This window comes from Natator depressus, chromosome 7 (genome assembly GCF_965152275.1).
Source record: "Natator depressus isolate rNatDep1 chromosome 7, rNatDep2.hap1, whole genome shotgun sequence".
Classification (NCBI taxonomy): domain Eukaryota; kingdom Metazoa; phylum Chordata; order Testudines; family Cheloniidae; genus Natator; species Natator depressus.
Window position 1 is genome coordinate 60,788,178 of NC_134240.1, and position 18,828 is coordinate 60,807,005.

An 18,828-nucleotide genomic window follows, 5' to 3' on the forward strand; every position below is an offset into this window, starting at 1 on the left:
GAGAAGAAATAAGTCCTGGTATTGGTTGTCTTGCTAGTGGTCCCACACAGCAGACCTTCCTCTATTGATACACATGGCAAATGCTTGATTTGGGGAGAGAGGGACTATTAATTTACTTATATTTGCTGTACCTGTTGCATGCTTCTCCTTACTGATGGAGACTTCCAATGGAAAGAGATGATTCCTACAGAAAGGAGAGGGAATAAAGTAAGTGGAGGAAAAAATTTAGAGCAGAACTGTTTTTCCTATCAAGTGCACACCATTATTAACTTCATTAAGATAATTCCAACACTGTTTTTTAGACTGGGTGTTAATTTCAAATGTAGACAATATTTATAGTTCTGGCAAACCATGAATTTGCTTAAATATAGATTTTGTTTTGTTTTTGATTAAACATAATGTGAGTGTTGGTTTAGAATTTAAATGCTGAATGAATGTTGACAGTTTTTCTGAAGCAAAACTTAATTGTTGAATTGTTTGGTTGCAACAAGTTTTTCATGTGCAGGGCCCCCCCGCCCCTCCTCCCCCCCAACGAACAGTTAAATGAAAAATCCCAGTAGATGAGTGAGGATGAAACTACAAATGGAATACATTTGAGTATATAAATATTTAGTTTCTCCTTTAATTCAAATGTCTACAGGCTGTAACAAAACTAGGAAAAAAGAATCTGCTGCTACAGTGCTCAATTTATATAATTCCCACTGAGGCTGAAGACGAGCAAGCCGGTAGTGAATAAGGAATGGATTCTGCAAGAGACTGAGCATTTCTTGAGAATTGAGGGCTGTTGGGAAGCATCCAGCAGTCTTGTTGGACGCTTCCCAGGCTTGAACCTTGTTTGACTAAGCTAGTTGATATGCCAGAAAACAGGACTTGCTGTACTTTCCCAACATTGCCTTCTTTGGTAAAGAAATGCAGATATTGCACAACTTCTCTAGACTTAGAGTACTTAATGATTCAGAGATTATAGTTAATATTTAGCAACAAGAGAAAGTGTCAGATTTTGGAGATTCCCTCTGAGGCAGGAAAATTGCCAATATCATTTTTCCAATCTGGGCTAGTTCTATGGCTGTTCACAAAATTACTAGTGATGGCGGAAGCAGCAAAAAGAGGAAAGTAGATCTAGGAGGTACCCTTGCTGGAGGATTGGCTTGTAAAATGCCCATTGCCTCTTCCCGAGTCAGGCAGTGGTAACCATGATTGTTTTGCCTGTTTTATTTAGGCTCTGTGAAAAAACAGTTTTGTTTCTAGTATCGGGGGTAGCCGTGTTAGTCTGTATCCACAAAAACAACAAGGAGTCTGGTGGCACTTTAAAGACTAACAGATTTATTTGAGCATAAGCTTACGTGGGTAAAAACCCTACTTCTTCAGATGCATGGAGTGAAAATTACAGATGCAGACATAAATATACTGACACACGGAGAGAAGGGAGTTACCTCACAAGTGGACAACCGTCTGTAATTTTCACTCCATTCATCTGAAGAAGTGGGGTTTTTACCCACGTAAACTTATGCTCAAATAAATCTGTTAATCTTTAAGGTGCCACTGGACTCAGTTTTGTTTCTATTGCTCCACCTCCTTTATCTGAGGAAAATTTAGACAGCATAATTTTAGCTGCATCAGAAGGGAGACAAATCAGTGGAACAGTTTCAGAACTCCAAGAGGATCAAAGTCCGGAAACTGAAACATCTTTTGTTTCTTTTAAAACATCTTTTAATATTTTGGTACTAAAACTGGCTTCCCTGGATACGTTTTTAGTTCCAGGTCTCTGCTTGCCAACCTTCGTCAATCAACAGGACTGTAGGTTTCAATGATCTCTGCGCTCCAACCCTCTCCCAAAGTCTGACAGTGGGCTAGGCTCTGTCAGTGCTGAAGGGATGAAGCATACAACAAGTACAGTATCAGTGTGTCCAGTTAAGGGGCCTGTTCTGATGGAGTGTGTCCACTAGAAATGAATCCTGCCTGGATAGAATGAAAATGTTAAAACAGGCTAAAAGCTGAGAGCAATCTTATGTGTTGCTGTTCAAAAGCAGATACTCTAGTACCATACAACCATGATTTGGGTAGGCTACAACTGTGGAGCTATCTGGGTAGTCCATGGGTTGATGTGAAGCTTGGTAACTATGCTTTTAAAGAGGAGATGCTCTTGAATTGATTGAAACAATTTATTGGCTACGTGAATGAGTTTTCTAGCAGAAATCTGAAATATCCAAGCAGAACAGATCTTGACTTACCACCACAAAAAAAGAAAAAGAAAAAAAAAAAAAAGGTGTGGGGGGGAGAATGCTGTTCAAATCTGTGCATTATGTCTGTAGCTTTTGGGGAGCCCCAGGAATTGATGTATTTGATACACAGGATGGCAAGACTTAGACAACAGAATGATCAGGAATGGAGCCCCGGTGCTGATGGGAAAGGTGATAGAAGACAACTTGTCTCTCTTAGATCCCAGGTTGAGAACGTAGTGCTGAGAGTTTTCAAAATAAAAAGTGTAAAAGCTAAAAAAAATAAAATAAAGTAAAATCATGTTTCCTTGTGTTTACGAAACAAGAGACTCAGTAATATACAGGAAACCTTCAGTGTCATTTTACTGATTATAAATATACAAAGCAATGAAGAGGACTGCAATTAGCATGATCAAATATAATTCTTGGGCATCATCAGTGCACATTACTGAGGAGGAAGATATGGGTTTCTAAAATTTTTAAGTAGACTTAAAGTGGAAAAAAATCAATGAGGTTTTTTTCAGTCTGTCCTCTTGGAACCTCTTCAATACATAGTATAAATCCAAAGCTTGAAAGTGCAGTGTTCTACTGAATGCTTCAGAGATATGGATGTGGTGGACAAACACAACTTTAAAAATCCTTTCATTTATAAACCCGTTTCTCAGTGGTAAAGCCCTGATTCTACAAAGATTTATGCACAAGCTTAACTTTAAGCACTGAGTGATCCCATCAAGTCTCTACAGGGTCAGAGCATTAATATAGAGACTAGTGACTAATATGTATACCTTTTTAAAGCTTCAGTTAATGCTTTTGTTTTTGGATTATTTATGGAGTGGCTGGTTTGCTCTCCACTATCCATTCAGAGCTAAAACTCCTTTAGTCTGGTATGCAATAACTAAAAGCTGTAACCATCATCACAAGTGATAAGTTTATCAGCTTAATTAAATGTTTAATAGCTTTATGCATGGTGCTTATCGTTTTATAACTTGCCTTACATTAAATACAGAATTCACAAATTATAGAGGTCTAAAGTTAATAAAAACCAGTATATCCTGCCCTATAATGGTTTGAAGTCATTTAAAAGCTGCTCCAAGTACAGATCTTTCACTTACCCCTGAAGCTCTTCAATCTCTAGTTCTGACAGACTGTAGAGGAAGCAGGTTCTGAGACCTAGGCCTTCTAATGAGCATGTTCTGTCACCGGACCTGGAGAGCTCAAACCCAGCCCCTGACTCCAAGAGCCACCTAGAAGTTGCAATATGGCATGAGGTGACCTTTAAGGAGCTGGGTCCCATACAATATAGGACTGCATAGATGGAAACCAGTCCTTTGAATTATGCTCAGAGGTGAATAGGTACCTGGTGCAGATCATGGATGGAGCAGGGTATAGTCTGTTGAAAACAGCTCACCCTAAGAAAAGAGTAGCTGCATACTGCACCAAGTGAAGTTCCTGTGCTTGACCCTAAACACAACATTACTGCACCAATCTAGTTTTGGCATGGATACACTGATCCACTTTAAAGAAGGGTTTCAGCCTCTTTAGTGCTGCAAGTGTACCTCTCATTGTACAAGACACAGACAAGTGTACAAGACACTGAATCCTGTCCCAAGTATCTTGCAGTCTAAATAAGAGATCTGACATGGGTGCCTTGGGATTGTGTAACGGGGCAGGGAGGAAAGAGAGAGAGAGAGAGGGCTGGGTTCTGCTGACTTACTACTGTATGCAGAATTCTGCATAAAGATGTTATCGTAAAGACATGACTCTGTGGCAGGGGCAGCTCATTAACACCATTTAGAATAAACAAATGTAAGTTACTTTTATCACATGCTTATTGAAGAGCTGTTGTTCTGGCCCTGTCTCAGACTTCTTGCATTTGATTGTTCTTGTTCGCTCCTACTATGTTGGCTAGCAAACTCACAGTGCCCTCTAGTGGAGAGTTAACTGATCAACACTGGCAAGTACACACAGAGAAAGGACTCCATGTTTTCTGCTTTTCTAGGTGAAGGTGTTAATGAGCCAATACCTTTGCTATTGTTAGAATAGAGCTTCTCAGGAAGAGACTCATTGCCATGGGTAGAGAAGATAAAGTTTTTACTTATTAGAAAGGACCTAAAGTGCATGTATGTCTTAGTCTCCATAGATTTAAAAGTTCTGATTATTCTCTGAATCCTAATAGCTGACAGTAAATCTGTATCTTCTTCCATCCTTGTTATTGTTTCCTCAAAAGTGACACTCAGCTAGTGTCTGACTTTAAAGGGCAGATGAATTCCAAAAATGTAGGTGTTCAACAGATTAGGTAGAAAGGGGCATTAAAATTGTCATTGACCTCTTAACTATAAGACGCCACTTCCAGTAGTATCAAGTCATTTCTGAAAAGACCTATAAACCATAATCTTGTTGCTAAATTTACTATAGTTGCTACAGAGTCTTGGTATACACTTAAAAATCCTGATTTCCAAGATACTATGTCTGAAAATTGTTGCAGCTTTTTTCCTGCAGGAATTGTAGCACAGGGAAAATAACTGAACAGAAAAAGTAACTAAAAACTTGCATGTAAGAGTTCTTTGCATTTTGAGTGAAATGAAAACGTCTTTTGGTTTTAATTCTCAAGAAAAGACTGTGACCTGCTGCTGTCCAGTACATTTTGGAGCTGTTTTAATAGGAGAATCGACTTGTGTTAAGCTTAATTTTCTGTCAGCTTTGATTGCGTTTACTATCTGTGCTTTGGCAAAGAGAATGATTGTGAAGGTTTCTCTTTTGTAAAGGACACTGAAGCTATGAAGAGAGCTTTGGCCTTAATAGATTCCAAGATGAACCAGGCAAAGGGCTGGCTAAGGGATCCCAATGCATCACCAGGTAAAAATCATACTCCACCCATGCAGTGTTCAGAGTTTACTGTCTAAATGATTGTGGTTTTTTTAGAAAAAATTCTGGTATATTACTAAATTACAGGTGAAGTATTCTGAAAAGAAATGCTTAGATGTTCCTTCCTTCAAATATTAATGTTAAGAAAATAATTTATATGCAAAGTGCTTTGGAAAGCTTTGTTGGTTTTTTATTCATGTTGTTCAAATGATATAGTTCAAACCATGTGAAAACGAATCTTCTCTTTTCCATTCTGTTAGAAAATGTGTTCAATATTTAGTGCTATATTTATCTTCCTTTGCTAGTAAAAAAGTGTAATACATTACAATTAATATGGGAAAACGTGGCTCTGCAGCCCAGAGAATAAAAAAATCCCATAGGCAATTTCATGCTTCATACTTTGAGTTCTATATAGTATTGATCAGGCTGCTATATTTCCATTATTTATTTATTCCCCCCTTTACCGGTGGCCCCCCCCCCCCGTCTTCTCAGATATATCTTTTTAACATATAAAACTGCTATTTATGACACCTTATCTATTTTTTTTTTAATTCCTGTAAGACTTTCCTGTGGCTAAACATAACCAGCTGGCAGGTTTTTTTTTTTCATTTGTGCATCAAAGATCTAAACTAATTTCTTTTTTTTTTAAGGTGTAGGTCAATGTACACCTGAGCGGCAATACTGGAAGTGTTTATTTTTGCTGTGTATGGTATCACTGTTTTAAACCTCCCTCTCACTCTCTCTCCCTCCCTCTACATAGTCAGTCGTGGCAACTTCAATTTCCTGTGGCTAAAGGTCATTGAAATGCATCCTACAAAATAACATTTTAATGAATGTGTTTCTAATACAATCCAGTTTTAACTGGGTTGGCAACTTTCCTTTTAAAAGAAATTTTGTATCTTACACTTGGATTTTAATTATTGTATTAACTAGGTGTGTACAGCATTATAGAAAAGCAATAATCAAATTTTAAGAAGCAAGTCAAACAAGTTGTTAGTTTCTAGATTAGAAAAAATAAATCTGTCCTGTAGCACACTAGGTTTAATTGAAGTAACCTCATTAATCCCAAATCTTTTGTCCGTACTGTTTTGTTGCCCGCTTTCATTGAGTCATTCCTAAGCTGTAAGCTCTTTGGCACATGAACGTTCTGTGAGTGCTGGAGGTGCCCACAACACCTGGGTGGTTTTTTTAAAAAGAAAAAGAATCTAGAACTACCGTGCTCTTTGTTGAACACCAAGAAAGCTTTGCTGTAGGCTCCAGCTAAGACTTTGAAAGTTAGTCCCTCTTTCCCTTGCCTCCCACCCAAAAAACCCCACAATTCAAAATCATGTTCTTTTAAAATGTTTTTATATTCCTAAACTTTTATATAGAAGCTTCATCAGTAGAAATGAAACGATCTTTAGGGATTCATTTCATGCCTAATTCATGGGACAGGATATACTATTAAAACAACACTATGCTGTTTCAGGAACATTGTCTTAGTAAAAGGTATGGGATTTCTTGTACTCTGTGTGCCTTTCCAGTCATTTCAGTTAATGTACTTTACTCAGTGAATGAAGTATGATTAGTGCAGCAGGTCATGGTGGAATTAGCAGTTTCCTCTTAATAAGCAATGAGTGTCTTTCAGTGTACTTATTGACTGTCTCCTGCATATTAGGGGATCCTGGTGAGCAAGCTATAAGACAGATCCTTGATGAAGCCGGAAAAGTGGGAGAACTGTGTGCAGGCAAAGAACGCAGAGAGATTCTGGGAACCTGTAAAATGCTAGGCCAGATGACTGATCAAGTGGCTGATTTCCGAGCTAGGTAAACCTTCTATTATTAATAAAAGAGTGTCTCTGAAGTATATAGCTGTTTAGGCTGTGATGCTCATCACTGTGGAACAACAGGTTACATTTGTAGGAGCATACACATTATCTTGTTTGTTTGTCTTGCCATCTCTTCCAGAAGGATAAAACACATGGTGATGTGAATTCATATTTACCAGTGTTCTTGGGACAAAGCAAACAAAATAGTTGAATTAGATCATTCAGACTTCCCTCAATTGCAAACATGTAGCGATCTGATTTGCCTTGAAAAATCAACAAGCAGAAGTGGGGTCTTCAGCTCAGTATAAATAATTCCACAAACTCAGGTGCCTTTTATAAATCAACACATTTCATATGATTCAGAGTACCCTAGTCCTTTGGGTTGCCAGAGGTGATGTACCAGAAGATAGCAGTTGCTCATCACCCTGATAAATAATGTAGAAGTTAGTCTTCACCTACAAGTTCTTTTTGTTTCTGTTTTGCATTTGGCCTTATGAGCCTGATTCTTTTGCTTACACCATTCTTCCATCTGTGTTACTTCATTGACTGCAAGAGTTACTCCAGACTTACACAGTGTTTTGGGAGGAGAATCAGGCCCACTGTCCCATGATGAAATTCTGTTTCTGGGCTGGAAGAGCAATTTTGTAGCAGACACAGTTCAATATATGGTAGCCTAATGGGATCAATTAGATCATGTTTTGTAGAGCACTTTGAACAGGAAAGGCAATGCCAAAGCACTAAGAACTTATTATACTCTCAAAAGCTCAGGGGGCCTTGTGTTCCTTTGTGAAAGTGGAAAGGCAGGAGGGTTACAAAATACCTCGTAATATGAATTTTGTAATTGAATTTTGGTGGCTGAGGACACAAAATTGATGTGCAGTTGAAGACTGTCAGTCAGTTTCCTAACACTGATCTTACCTCAACAAAACAAACTGTTCCAGTGATCCATTAGGTAGATATGTGGTGGCTTCCTGGCACAATTATTATTATTATTTTTTTAAATATTAATGCATCTTGCATATTGCCAGGAGTGGCAACAGAAATTGGTAAGAGGAGAGCATGTAAAACAAAACTTCATAAATACCATGTTTTTCAAACGTACGTAAACCAAATGGCCTCTTCTGGCATAAGCCTTCTAGTGAAATATGGGTGAGAAGTGAACAAAGCCAGAAATTACTTACAAGTTACTTATTTTGAGCTCTCTTTAAACTAAAGCTATTAAATCCTCCGTATGCCAAACTATAAAACATTCTAATCGTATATGCTCATGCTTGGAATACTTCTTTTATATTTAGCTAAATAAGCACTGGCATACATTAACAGTCGTTATCAGTTCACAGTCCTTGTACATCAAAAAGGCACAAATCTGGAGTATGATCCAACTTTCAGAATATTTATTTAGTTGCTTAATGATTCCATTTGTGCAATTCTTAAACCTGAAGCCGTCTCCAAATTATTAGTTGCATTGTCCTCAAAACCAGTTTCAAGGCGTCGATCCATTTCAGCCTTCATGGGAGCAGTGGAAGAAAAAGGTTAAAACTTCACTCTTTAAAAGCTTCTAGCAGATTCATAAAGAAATAATGCAGGATTTGCCTTGAAATTTTACCTGTTCTTTGCAGAGCGTCAAGGACAAATTCAGTCTCAAGGTTGAGTTTTCTTGCTTTCACAAAGCAACAGTTGGTACCAGTCTTGTATTGGCTTGAGACGTCTAGGAAGATGACATCCCACCCCCACCCCCACCCCCACCCCCACTCAACAGTTAATTTCTGTGCTGGCTAAATAGTTAAAGGTCCTTGTATCTAATTTCTTAGAGGTTAGGGTTGAAGAAGCATATCTGAAGTTCTGGCCTGACTCAGGAGAGGGGCCCTTAGGCCTACTACTACATGATTATCCACAACCTCCTCATTTGGTGTTTTTTCTCTCCTGTCATCTATGCCTGCTCTATTAAACTAACAACGTATTCTTTTATAAGAAGAGGAAAAATCTCTTTATGAACTCTAGTACTTCAGACACTTAGAACCTGAGATTCCTACAACCACATCTAAAAACCTGTAAGATTCTTGGGCTTTTACTTTAAAGAATGTTCCTCTTCAGTTGTACTTTATTTCTAAATGTTTGAACAGCCACCTGTGGTGGTTTCAGTTCTTCTCCTGCAGAGCCCTGCTGATTTCCTATATGTATTTCAATAACCTTCCCTTGGGTTCAAATTTAGTAAGATGTCCTACCAAGAGCCTGTGTGTTTTTCAGTATTCTATCTTTTGAACTGGTGTAAATATGGGAACCAAAGCAGAGTGTACCTTTAAATTGCAGTACATAACTCATTTAATCCAGCCCTCCTTGCTGTATGCAGCATAAGATGTGGAAAAGCATTATTCCCCCTAAGTGCCATGGTTTAAACTGTCCTAGGAGTGTTGGGAAGCCTCTGAGGAATGACCAGAGGAAGTGGACACAGGGCCCTGCCACGGGTAATTCAGTTGCACTCTGCCCCCATAATGCTCTTTCCTCTTCTCGTCGTCATACTAGGGAACCTTCAAAAAATTCAGTTCTTGTGCTGATGTTGCATGTAAAACTCTAGTAAGAGACAGGCACCATTTGTGTTTCCTTTTTAAGAGGCACCTGTCCTAGCCAGTGTTCAGATGAGCTGTTGCCTTCTTGTTCCCGCTCCCCTGTGTACGTTTTAAACATGTTTCCTGAACACCTTTGCGATATCATGATTGTGGTAAGAATTGATGAAAAGTTTGAAACCACTGTTAGTGCCTCTTGTAATTAAAATTAAAAAAAAAATTTGTATGATATTCCTGTGATGATCTTTGTGTTTTTTGAGTAGAGGACAAGGTGCTACACCAATGGCCATTCAGAAAGCACAGCAGGTGTCTCAAGGTCTGGATTTGCTTACAGCAAAAGTGGAAAATGCAGCCCGCAAACTGGAGGCCATGACCAACTCTAAGCAGGCGATTGCTAAAAAAATTGATGCTGCTCAGGTACATAGTAATTTTATGAATTCAAAAAATGTCTCACACTGTGCCTTTAAGTCACTGTGCTGAACTATTGCAGGTATCCCCAAACATGGTGATTACTTTACATGAGGTATATATTGGGGACACTTTCTTGAGCATACATAAGTCTCTTCTTTCTGATTTCACTATCTAGTGGGAGCCCAGAAGAGTTCGTTTTCTCTCTCTCTCTCTCAAAATGGAAATTCTTTTAACACAGATGTAAACTGATACATTTCTGAAAATAGAGCGGGAGGTACAGTCTAATTTTGGCCATAACATTTTTGTTAAAGAATTATGGAGCCAATACTATGAAAGTTTCACAATGTTGAACTCCCTGGGGCTCTCTGTGGGAAGTACAAATGCAGATTGAGTGCTGCTGTGTTTTATGCAAATGGTATAAAACAGTACATTGCTTGACCAAGAGGGTAGTTTATTCAGCTCTATAATGGAGGAAGGATATGTAGCATCTTCTTCATAACAGGAAAACTTCATCTTCAATTGTTAGGTCATGCACTCCATTAATTCAGTGTTAAAAAAAGAACTATTATCGAACATCCTATTGTACAACATTTTTAGAAAGATTCCTAAAAAGAACTCTACATTGTCAAATAAAGAAATAAATAAATTCGGACTTGTGGGAAACATAGGTATAAAATAATTGTGAATACTTAAACAGCATCTAGTTAAAGTGAACTTGTGAAAACAGTATATGTAAGTGGGACTTTACAATGGTAGCTAAGATGTATATAACTTAGTATGGCTTGCCTCATATAACAAAACACCTAGTAGCCATTAGAATATCAGGGTATGTTATCAATATGAGAATCTTTTGTGAAATGCCCGTGTTCAAAAGATTTTATATAAGTAGGTGACTTAATCTTTATTTGTACCTATTCCTTTATATGAAGAACTGGCTCGCAGACCCTAATGGGGGAAGTGAAGGGGAAGAACAAATTCGGGGAATTATGGCCGAAGCCAGGAAAATTGCAGAACTGTGTGAGGACCCCAAAGACAGAGATGACATTCTGCGTTCCCTGGGAGAAATCTCTGCTCTGACAGCTAAACTGTCAGATCTACGAAGACAGTATGTATCTATACTGCGCACATTGTGGTATCCGAGCATCTTGCAGTTGCAGTTTGAGTGCATGAATTCGATGGATCAGGAAATTCAAAGTAGTTACACAGAGAAATTTGCATCCTGAAAGTGTAATTAGCTGTTCTGTTGAGAATGAATGTCTCATACTGTGGGTTTTCCTCCTGCATGGAGCAAAACATTTTCATGGGACAGAGAATATCATAGTCTTCACACTTCAGATTCACAAGTAGCTTGTAGCAAGGGATTCCTTCCTGTCCCATATCTCTACTACAGAAGATCAGATGGCATGAGGTCCCACTATAAGAAGATACCTATCTCTGCTATAAAAATTCTCCGCAGGCAAGGTGTAGATAGAAACTGGCCTCTTTGCACCACCGAAGCAGTAGAAAGGAGCTGCAGAATAACACAGAATTTTGCCTACAGTCTGTAATGCTAACTAAGGTGCACTTATGCATTTACTTATACAGTTGCCTTCCCAAATGATAACTCTGGTCCTTTAAGAAAGTTACTAAACTATCAGATGATCTTTCAAGCACTTGGATCATTAATCGTTATGCCTATGTTCTAAATCAGATAAAGCTTAGAAAAGCATAGCATTAAAATGGTCCCACAAGGATCTGTCAGCTTTAGTTCAATACTTAGCTAAAGAAAGTGTTTCAATATCAGGTCTGAAAAGAAGGTGCAGGGTGGAAGAGGAAGGTTACACTTATGTGGGTGTCAACAGTGGTCTTTAATATTAAATCTGCCACTTTTTCCATTTGTAGTTAGTGCTTTTAACATAAGGTTTTCTTCAGATTTTGCTACCCTACAGTCTGTACATTGGTGTCTTTCTAACCCCGTAAATAAAGTCCTGTATAAGTCATTATTCTTAATTTCTGTTTTTGTACATAATGAACATAGTTATAGTGAACTGATTCACGAGAGTATTACAGTTAAATCTGTTTTCAGAAATATATAATGTCTTGTATTGATTTCAGTTGAGCGTGTGACTTCAACTATCTTTTTTGGATTTTCAGTGGGAAAGGAGACTCTCCAGAGGCCCGGGTACTGGCTAAGCAAGTAGCTACATCACTGCAGAATTTACAATCTAAAACGAACAGGGCAGTAGCAAACACCAGGCCAGTTAAGGCAGCTGTTCATTTGGAGGGCAAGATTGAGCAAGCTCAAAGGTGGATTGACAATCCGACAGTTGATGACCGTGGAGTAGGTGAGCTGTTTGCTGAATAACTGTTCGGCTTCATAATAAATCGGAACAATAAAACTGCATCTCCTGAGATTTTGTTTAGCACATCTGAGACGTTTGGTTTATGTAGAGGTGCATAGTTTATAGCCTGTGGCTCATAGCAGCATTCTGTGCTGCTTCTGCTGGTGAAGTGTGGTGATGGATCCTCCACTTATGAATTTAAGCAGAGGAAAATGAGCATCATATTGAAGATGGGAGAACTTGCAATGTAGAAAGGGCACAAAGGCTAAGAAAACTTTGAGGACCTTTCCAAGGTGATCGTCAGATCAGTTGGATTTGTGAATTTAACATGTGTTCGCTATCCTAAATAAAAATTGGTATAAAATCACTGTGTTCACAAAAAACTGGATAAGTCAACAAGTGGTACCATACATGCCTTTGAAGTTACTTTCTAATATCCATACATGTAAGTAGGAACAAAATAAAATGCAATATTTTTTACACTGCTTTGTATTGTTTGTAATTCAAGTACAATGCCTAATATACACATTTGTATATCGGCTGGTAAATTAGGAAATTAACTCCCATGTAAATAGAAAGTAGATGTTACATTCTGTAAGGGTTTTTCATAAAGATATGGCTTCACCTCATACAGTTTCTGCACAATCTTATGGAACAGCAATATTGTTTTGTTACCAGCAAGCAATGGAAAAAGTGATCAAATAGTCATGGTATGTCACTTGCAGGCATATAGTAACGATGCAGGAGTTGCTTTATTGTTAATAATTGGAAGTGGTGGGAAAATTAATGAAATCTTTTTTACGAAGACAAATGCTGCATCCCCACCCCCTCACATTTGTGGTGTTTTTCTTGTTTTCTGACCAGCTTTCTAGCTGGCAGGGTGGCTTTTATCCAAAAAATAATTTCAATAAAGTTTTCTTTGAAATCTTCATTTTACAATCTCATTCATCATAGTAGCGAGGTGCAGACAGCAGAGCTGTGAAAGCTATGAGGAATCCCAACCTGACCCAGGTGTAGTGCAGTTGTAGACCTTCAGTGCCTGCCCTCACCTTTCGGTGCGGTCAGGATTACGTCTGTTGGTGTGTGAACAACCTGATTTTTAGATCACTGGTAGGGTTTGCAAGGCTGGCAGTTAGAGACCTTTTTATTTTTGAACTTTGCCAATTTTCTCTAGAAGTTGACAATAAATGTGGAACTGTACCATGCAATTTTAGCCATTTTCTGATGCAGGAACTGTACAACAAAGTGTGATAAGACTCCCCAGGCCTTTTGGAAGCTGTGAAAGAGTGTCCCAGGAGGTCTGGTTGCCTTGGTGGGAGCTTCTCCAATTTCAAACTGCCCCAGAATCCACTGCATCCTACATCAGCATTCAGCTCCTGGAAGCATGAAATGTAAACAGATACGATTGTTCACTCTTTCCCCTTCAAAAGAAAAATAAGCAAAAGTTTAGATGCAAAAAAGATTTATAATTGCATAGTTACATTTGAGATTTTACATGCAAATTATGTAATTTCCATAGGAATTGGAACTCTCCTGCATTGGAAATATGTTAAGGCTTTAGTCAATAGGTACAATAATATATGATGCCAAAAATGTGTGAAGAGCCAGAATAAGTAGTTGTGGGAGCCTTAACTTTGGAATTTAAGTGTTTAAAAATTTGTTGTAATGTTACATTAATGTGTGTTGTTTTTGACTTTTATTTTATTATGGCTGTTGGTAAGATTCCTCTATGAAGGATTCATTGAGAACACAGTGCTCTGTTAGATCTCTACAGTACTATTGAAAGAATATGGCCTGGTAAATTTAGTCTTATGAAAATATTTCTGAGCTGTTCTCTGAACAGGGAGTTTGACCATGTCACAAATAACTTTGCATGTTTACACTTCTCCCAGTGTAAAATTTGGCCCTATAGTATGGATTGATTGAAGTTCTGAACCATAAAACATATGTTGTTCTATAATGGTGTGGGTCATTTTGCTGGCATCTCCTGCTGTTTGCTTTGTAAACAGCTTCATTATAATCTGCCTCTACTGAGCGATAAATGGATTGAAATCTTTTTAATTCTCACTGCCAGATTAAAAATTGGGCAGGATAGGGTGAAATATACCAAATGAATGTCTTCATCACCTGCTCCTTGCTTACTCCAAAACAACAACTTGAATAGATATTACTGGATTCCAACAAGACTCTACTTGGCTAAACTAAGAGATGTCACAAAATGTTGCATCTCGTATATTCTGGGGCTGTGACACAATTATTCTCATCTCTCTGTAACCAAATCTGTAAACTTATCTCCTGAGCTCTAAACTTTTCTGTTGCAGAGTCAGCCAAATTTGTGTGTGTTAGACTTAAGTGAAGACAGCCATACTTCATGTATCTTTAAGACTTAAATGTAATAACTCCTATTTAATAGAACTCTGCTGTGCTATTAGAAAAACAAAGAGCACCAGTCTCTAAACAAATGAACACCACAGATTGTCAAGACTAAATATGGAGATGATTTGCAAGAAAAAAATGGTTGTCATCCCTCTCTCCCCGCCTCTACCCCAACCCTTGGAAACTTAAGTCTCACATCACAGCTGATAAATCTCTCCTATCTATGATGTCTGAAGAAAAAGAGGATATGATGCACATCACTACTCTGTTTTCTACCCCTTTTATTTTTTGTCTCTTCCTCCTTGTTGCCTTTGCTTGGTTTAGTTATTGCACCTAGACTTTTTTTCCCTAAAATAATTTTGGGGGGATGGAGGCCAATTTACAGTAATCAGAATCGGTGAGTATTGTTAAGGTGGTATCAAGTTCATGGTGATTAGGTCAGTGGGAACACAATTAACTAATAATCTGTTCTTGCCAACCCACCCTAGTTAAGGATGGTGAGGCTCGGGCCAAGCATCAGCATATTGCACAAAAGGAGAGTTTGAAGAGACTTTAACTCTCCATTGGGTTTGAAATGCGGTTGAGTGCAAATCTTGTTCTTCAAATACAGCTGAATAACCAGAAGGTTAAGTTTTGAACCAAAAAATACAATTAGTCCTTAATTGCTATTCACTTGACAGTACAACTGAGTTCCTCCCTCTACCTCTGGGGTCTGTGAATTACTGAAGTATTGTACTTCTTTCAATTGTAGGCCAGGCTGCAATCCGGGGACTGGTTGCTGAAGGTCGTCGTTTAGCCAATGTCATGATAGGACCTTATCGTCAAGACCTCCTTGCCAAATGTGATCGTGTAGAACAGCTGGCTGCCCAGCTAGCTGATCTGGCAGCAAGAGGAGAAGGAGAGTCACCTCAGGCTAGGGCGATTGCTACTCAGCTCCAGGATTCTTTGAAGGTAAAACTTCATCATAGGTAGAATGGTCGCCATTTTGTAGCAGTTTAAGAACTGAGGAAGCCTCTGCTCATGCTGGTGGGGTGGGTACATAAATACTAAATTCAGTATGAAGTAGCATAGGAAAACTTGCAGTGAATATTTGACTGTGGAAGCAGCTTTCACTGGAAGTATAGAGAGCTCCATGCTTCAGTGAGACTTAAAGCACTTGGTTTCATACTTTAGGGACCAAATCTTGGTGTGCTGTAGGAAAGACAGACTAATTTAAAGAGTCTATTCTATCTGCAGTTCCTGATGAGCAGCAGGATGGGTTTTGTACATGGAAAGAGATGCTCAGAAAATTGGCCAAGTATTTAAAGTTTTCTTTTTCACTTACCAAAGATACCACATCAGCAGCTACTTATCTGAGGACCATCTAGGGTCTCACACTATACTATTCATTCCCTCAATGGTAATTTGGTCTATAATCACTAGTAGCCAAAGGGTTAACATTACAGACAGCTTTAAGAAGCAGTATTTAAAAATACTTGGTAAAGGATATTTCTGTTGGTTGCCATTTTGTGTGGTCCCATGAAGTTTGTTTTTGCAAGAATGCTGTTTCTGGGATTTGAAGGTCCTACAAAATCTTATGATTTTCATGCTATGTTTTTCAGGATCTGAAAACAAGGATGCAAGAAGCTATGACGCAGGAGGTTTCTGATATATTTAGTGACACTACAACCCCAATTAAACTATTGGCAGTGGCAGCCACTGCACCTCCTGATGCACCCAATAGGGATGAGGTAAGTGTGGTAGGAAAACCAATATTTTCTTACATTCAGCTTCTAATACTTAACTACACAGTTTTACAAGACAAGATTTTTGCCCTTAGTCTTCTGATCCATAATTGCTAATAAAGAATGGATGAGCCGTAGTCTGAACTACTGGGAGTTGAAGGTTATGTCATGATTCACTGGAAAAGTTAGTCCCTAAACATTCAGTAAATCTTAGGATCTTACCAAGGATCTTCTGTCATGATGCTGTTGACATTCTTAAGCTACTTGTATGACAGATGGGTACTTAAACTAGTTAATCCTTTTTGTATCTTTATATGTAATAGATGCTGATCATGTTCATCTAAGGACACATCAATCAATGTGTTAGACCTAATTTTTTTCACTATGAAACTCACGTTCTGTGCTTCTGATCACTGGCTTTATGCAAAATGTACTAAGTGCTGTACTTGGAAGTTGTATTTGGCCAGCTGGTTGGCACAGGGCCAGAACGATTCCAGATGCCTGAGAATTTGGCTTTGCAGGATAGATTTAAAAAAAAATTTTTTTTTTTAAAAGACTAGAGCACATATTCAGAAAATAAGTGTATAAAACAAAGTGTGTGTGTGTGTGTGGAGAGACAGACATTTTTCTATTTAGAATGTTTTAGTTTCTAGAATAAATATCCACTTTATTATAACCTTCCATGGAAAATTCTTTTCTGTTTTTATTTCTTACTTTTTTAAATTAGATATATTAAAGCCTTTTAGGAAAAATCTGTGAAACTTAATGAATTTAGAAATAATTATATCAAGCATGACAGTCATAACCTTTGGCATGTGCTGCATTCTTCCCATCAACGAAACCTAGTTTTTGTTAGGCAAATTAATTCCTAGGGAGCTATGGGTTCAAAGCTGCTGTGACAAAATGCCTTTTATTATGCAGTGTGAGGAATTCCTGACTAGTTCTACTACAGAATAATGTAAGAAATACCATTCATCAGTGGAAGTGTGATAACACACCTTGGCAACAAGCTGTACAGGATGGATTAGCAGTTTAAAATGTCTGTTAATTTGATTAGAAAAACTTGGAAATAACATAAGAATTACAAAGTAAAACATTGTCCCAAGATACTACTTGGTAAAAGCACCTGACTAGCAAATAGGAAATCTTGGGTTCAAATCCCCCCAGTGTCTGAAGTAAATCTATTAGTAGGTCAGACAGCATGGTGCAGAGTGTGGTATTACACTTTGAATAGAAAAGAAAGCATCTCTTTGAGAAGGTAATAATGCACTTTTCCCCCACTCTCTTACAGGTGTTTGATGAAAGGGCAGCAAACTTTGAAAACCATGCTGCTAGACTTGGAGCAACAGCAGAAAAAGCAGCTGCTGTTGGAACTGCTAATAAAACCACAGTGGAAGGCATTCAAGCAGCTGTGAAATCAGCAAGAGAACTCACGCCGCAGGTCTCTTTGCTCATCTCATAATTATAATAAATTAGTTGGCATTGTTAATCTCCAAAGGAATTTTCTGTATGATCCCAGTCACCAAAGCATGATGTGGGTGATCTTACCGTTAGCATTTGTGTTAAGATGTAACTAACATGAAGAACCCTGTGTGTATTTGTGTTGTGATGTCCACTTCAAGGTGGAACTATAAAAATGAGGATGTGTTTAGCTATTACACACAACAAGGCTGAATAGATGATGGAGACAGTCTCATGCTCTCCAACTTTTGGGCAGTAATTTCGATGAATTTTCCTCCTAACAAAAATGATGTTTAACAAAACATATGAGCAGAAAATAATGTATTTTTCTTTTAAAATGATTTTCTAACTTCATGTAAAAGCATAATTTTGTACAGTCATATAGATCTATGTTTGATATATACTGCTCATTTGCTTTAGCTCTTTTGAGCAAAATTTTATCATGAAAGTGGACCTTTTTGTGTGACACGTGAATTGCAATTTGAGATACCTGGTGTCTAAGGGCAATTTTAAATCCTTTTCACACAGTGGAATTCTTTGTGCAGCTGAAGGCTTTTCATAGTGGAACTAAAATTGACATATGAATATTAAAAGTAAAACTGGAAAACTAGTTGTATTAAAAATAGTGTAGTTTCATGACAATGTATAGTATCCCTGTGTAACAATATTTTTGTATTAAATATTTTACATTTGGCAGGTAATATCAGCTGCTCGTATCCTCTTAAGAAACCCTGGAAATCAAGCTGCTTATGAACATTTTGAGACCATGAAAAACCAATGGATTGATAATGTAGAAAAAATGACAGGTAAAGAATTCTTGTGGAAAGCTTTGTTACTCATTGCTCGTTATGGGTATTTTTTCAGGAGAAAAAATGAAATGTGCACAATATAATGGCTGCACAACTTTTTGTGTCTGAAAGAAATAGCAGGCCTACAGTTTGACCCAGGAAAACACCTATGTTGCATAGTACTAACAGTACTGGTTTCTTCCTTTTATATAGGTGCTAAATTAAACCCACCCATTGTTCTCTAGTTTAGGGGTCCTCAAACTTTATTGCACTGCGACCCCCTTCTGACAAC

General features: G+C 38.0%; 1 protein-coding gene across 3 annotated transcripts in view; it reads left to right on the forward strand.

Moving 5' to 3' along the window:
* VCL (vinculin) overlaps positions 1-18,828 on the forward strand; it is a 103,391-nt gene that overhangs the window by 65,627 nt on the left and 18,936 nt on the right. For 2 of the 3 annotated variants that reach the window (XM_074958629.1, XM_074958628.1), the window contains exons 7-15: positions 4,985-5,075; positions 6,742-6,889; positions 9,719-9,872; positions 10,796-10,971; positions 12,000-12,190; positions 15,315-15,514; positions 16,165-16,293; positions 17,579-17,728; positions 18,446-18,554. In XM_074958629.1, the coding sequence (XP_074814730.1) occupies positions 4,985-5,075; positions 6,742-6,889; positions 9,719-9,872; positions 10,796-10,971; positions 12,000-12,190; positions 15,315-15,514; positions 16,165-16,293; positions 17,579-17,728; positions 18,446-18,554 (1,348 nt within the window). Of the gene's footprint in view, positions 1-4,981; positions 5,076-6,741; positions 6,890-9,718; positions 9,873-10,795; positions 10,972-11,999; positions 12,191-15,314; positions 15,515-16,164; positions 16,294-17,578; positions 17,729-18,445; positions 18,555-18,828 lie in introns of all 3 variants that reach the window. The other variant, XM_074958627.1, reaches the window with a different exon arrangement.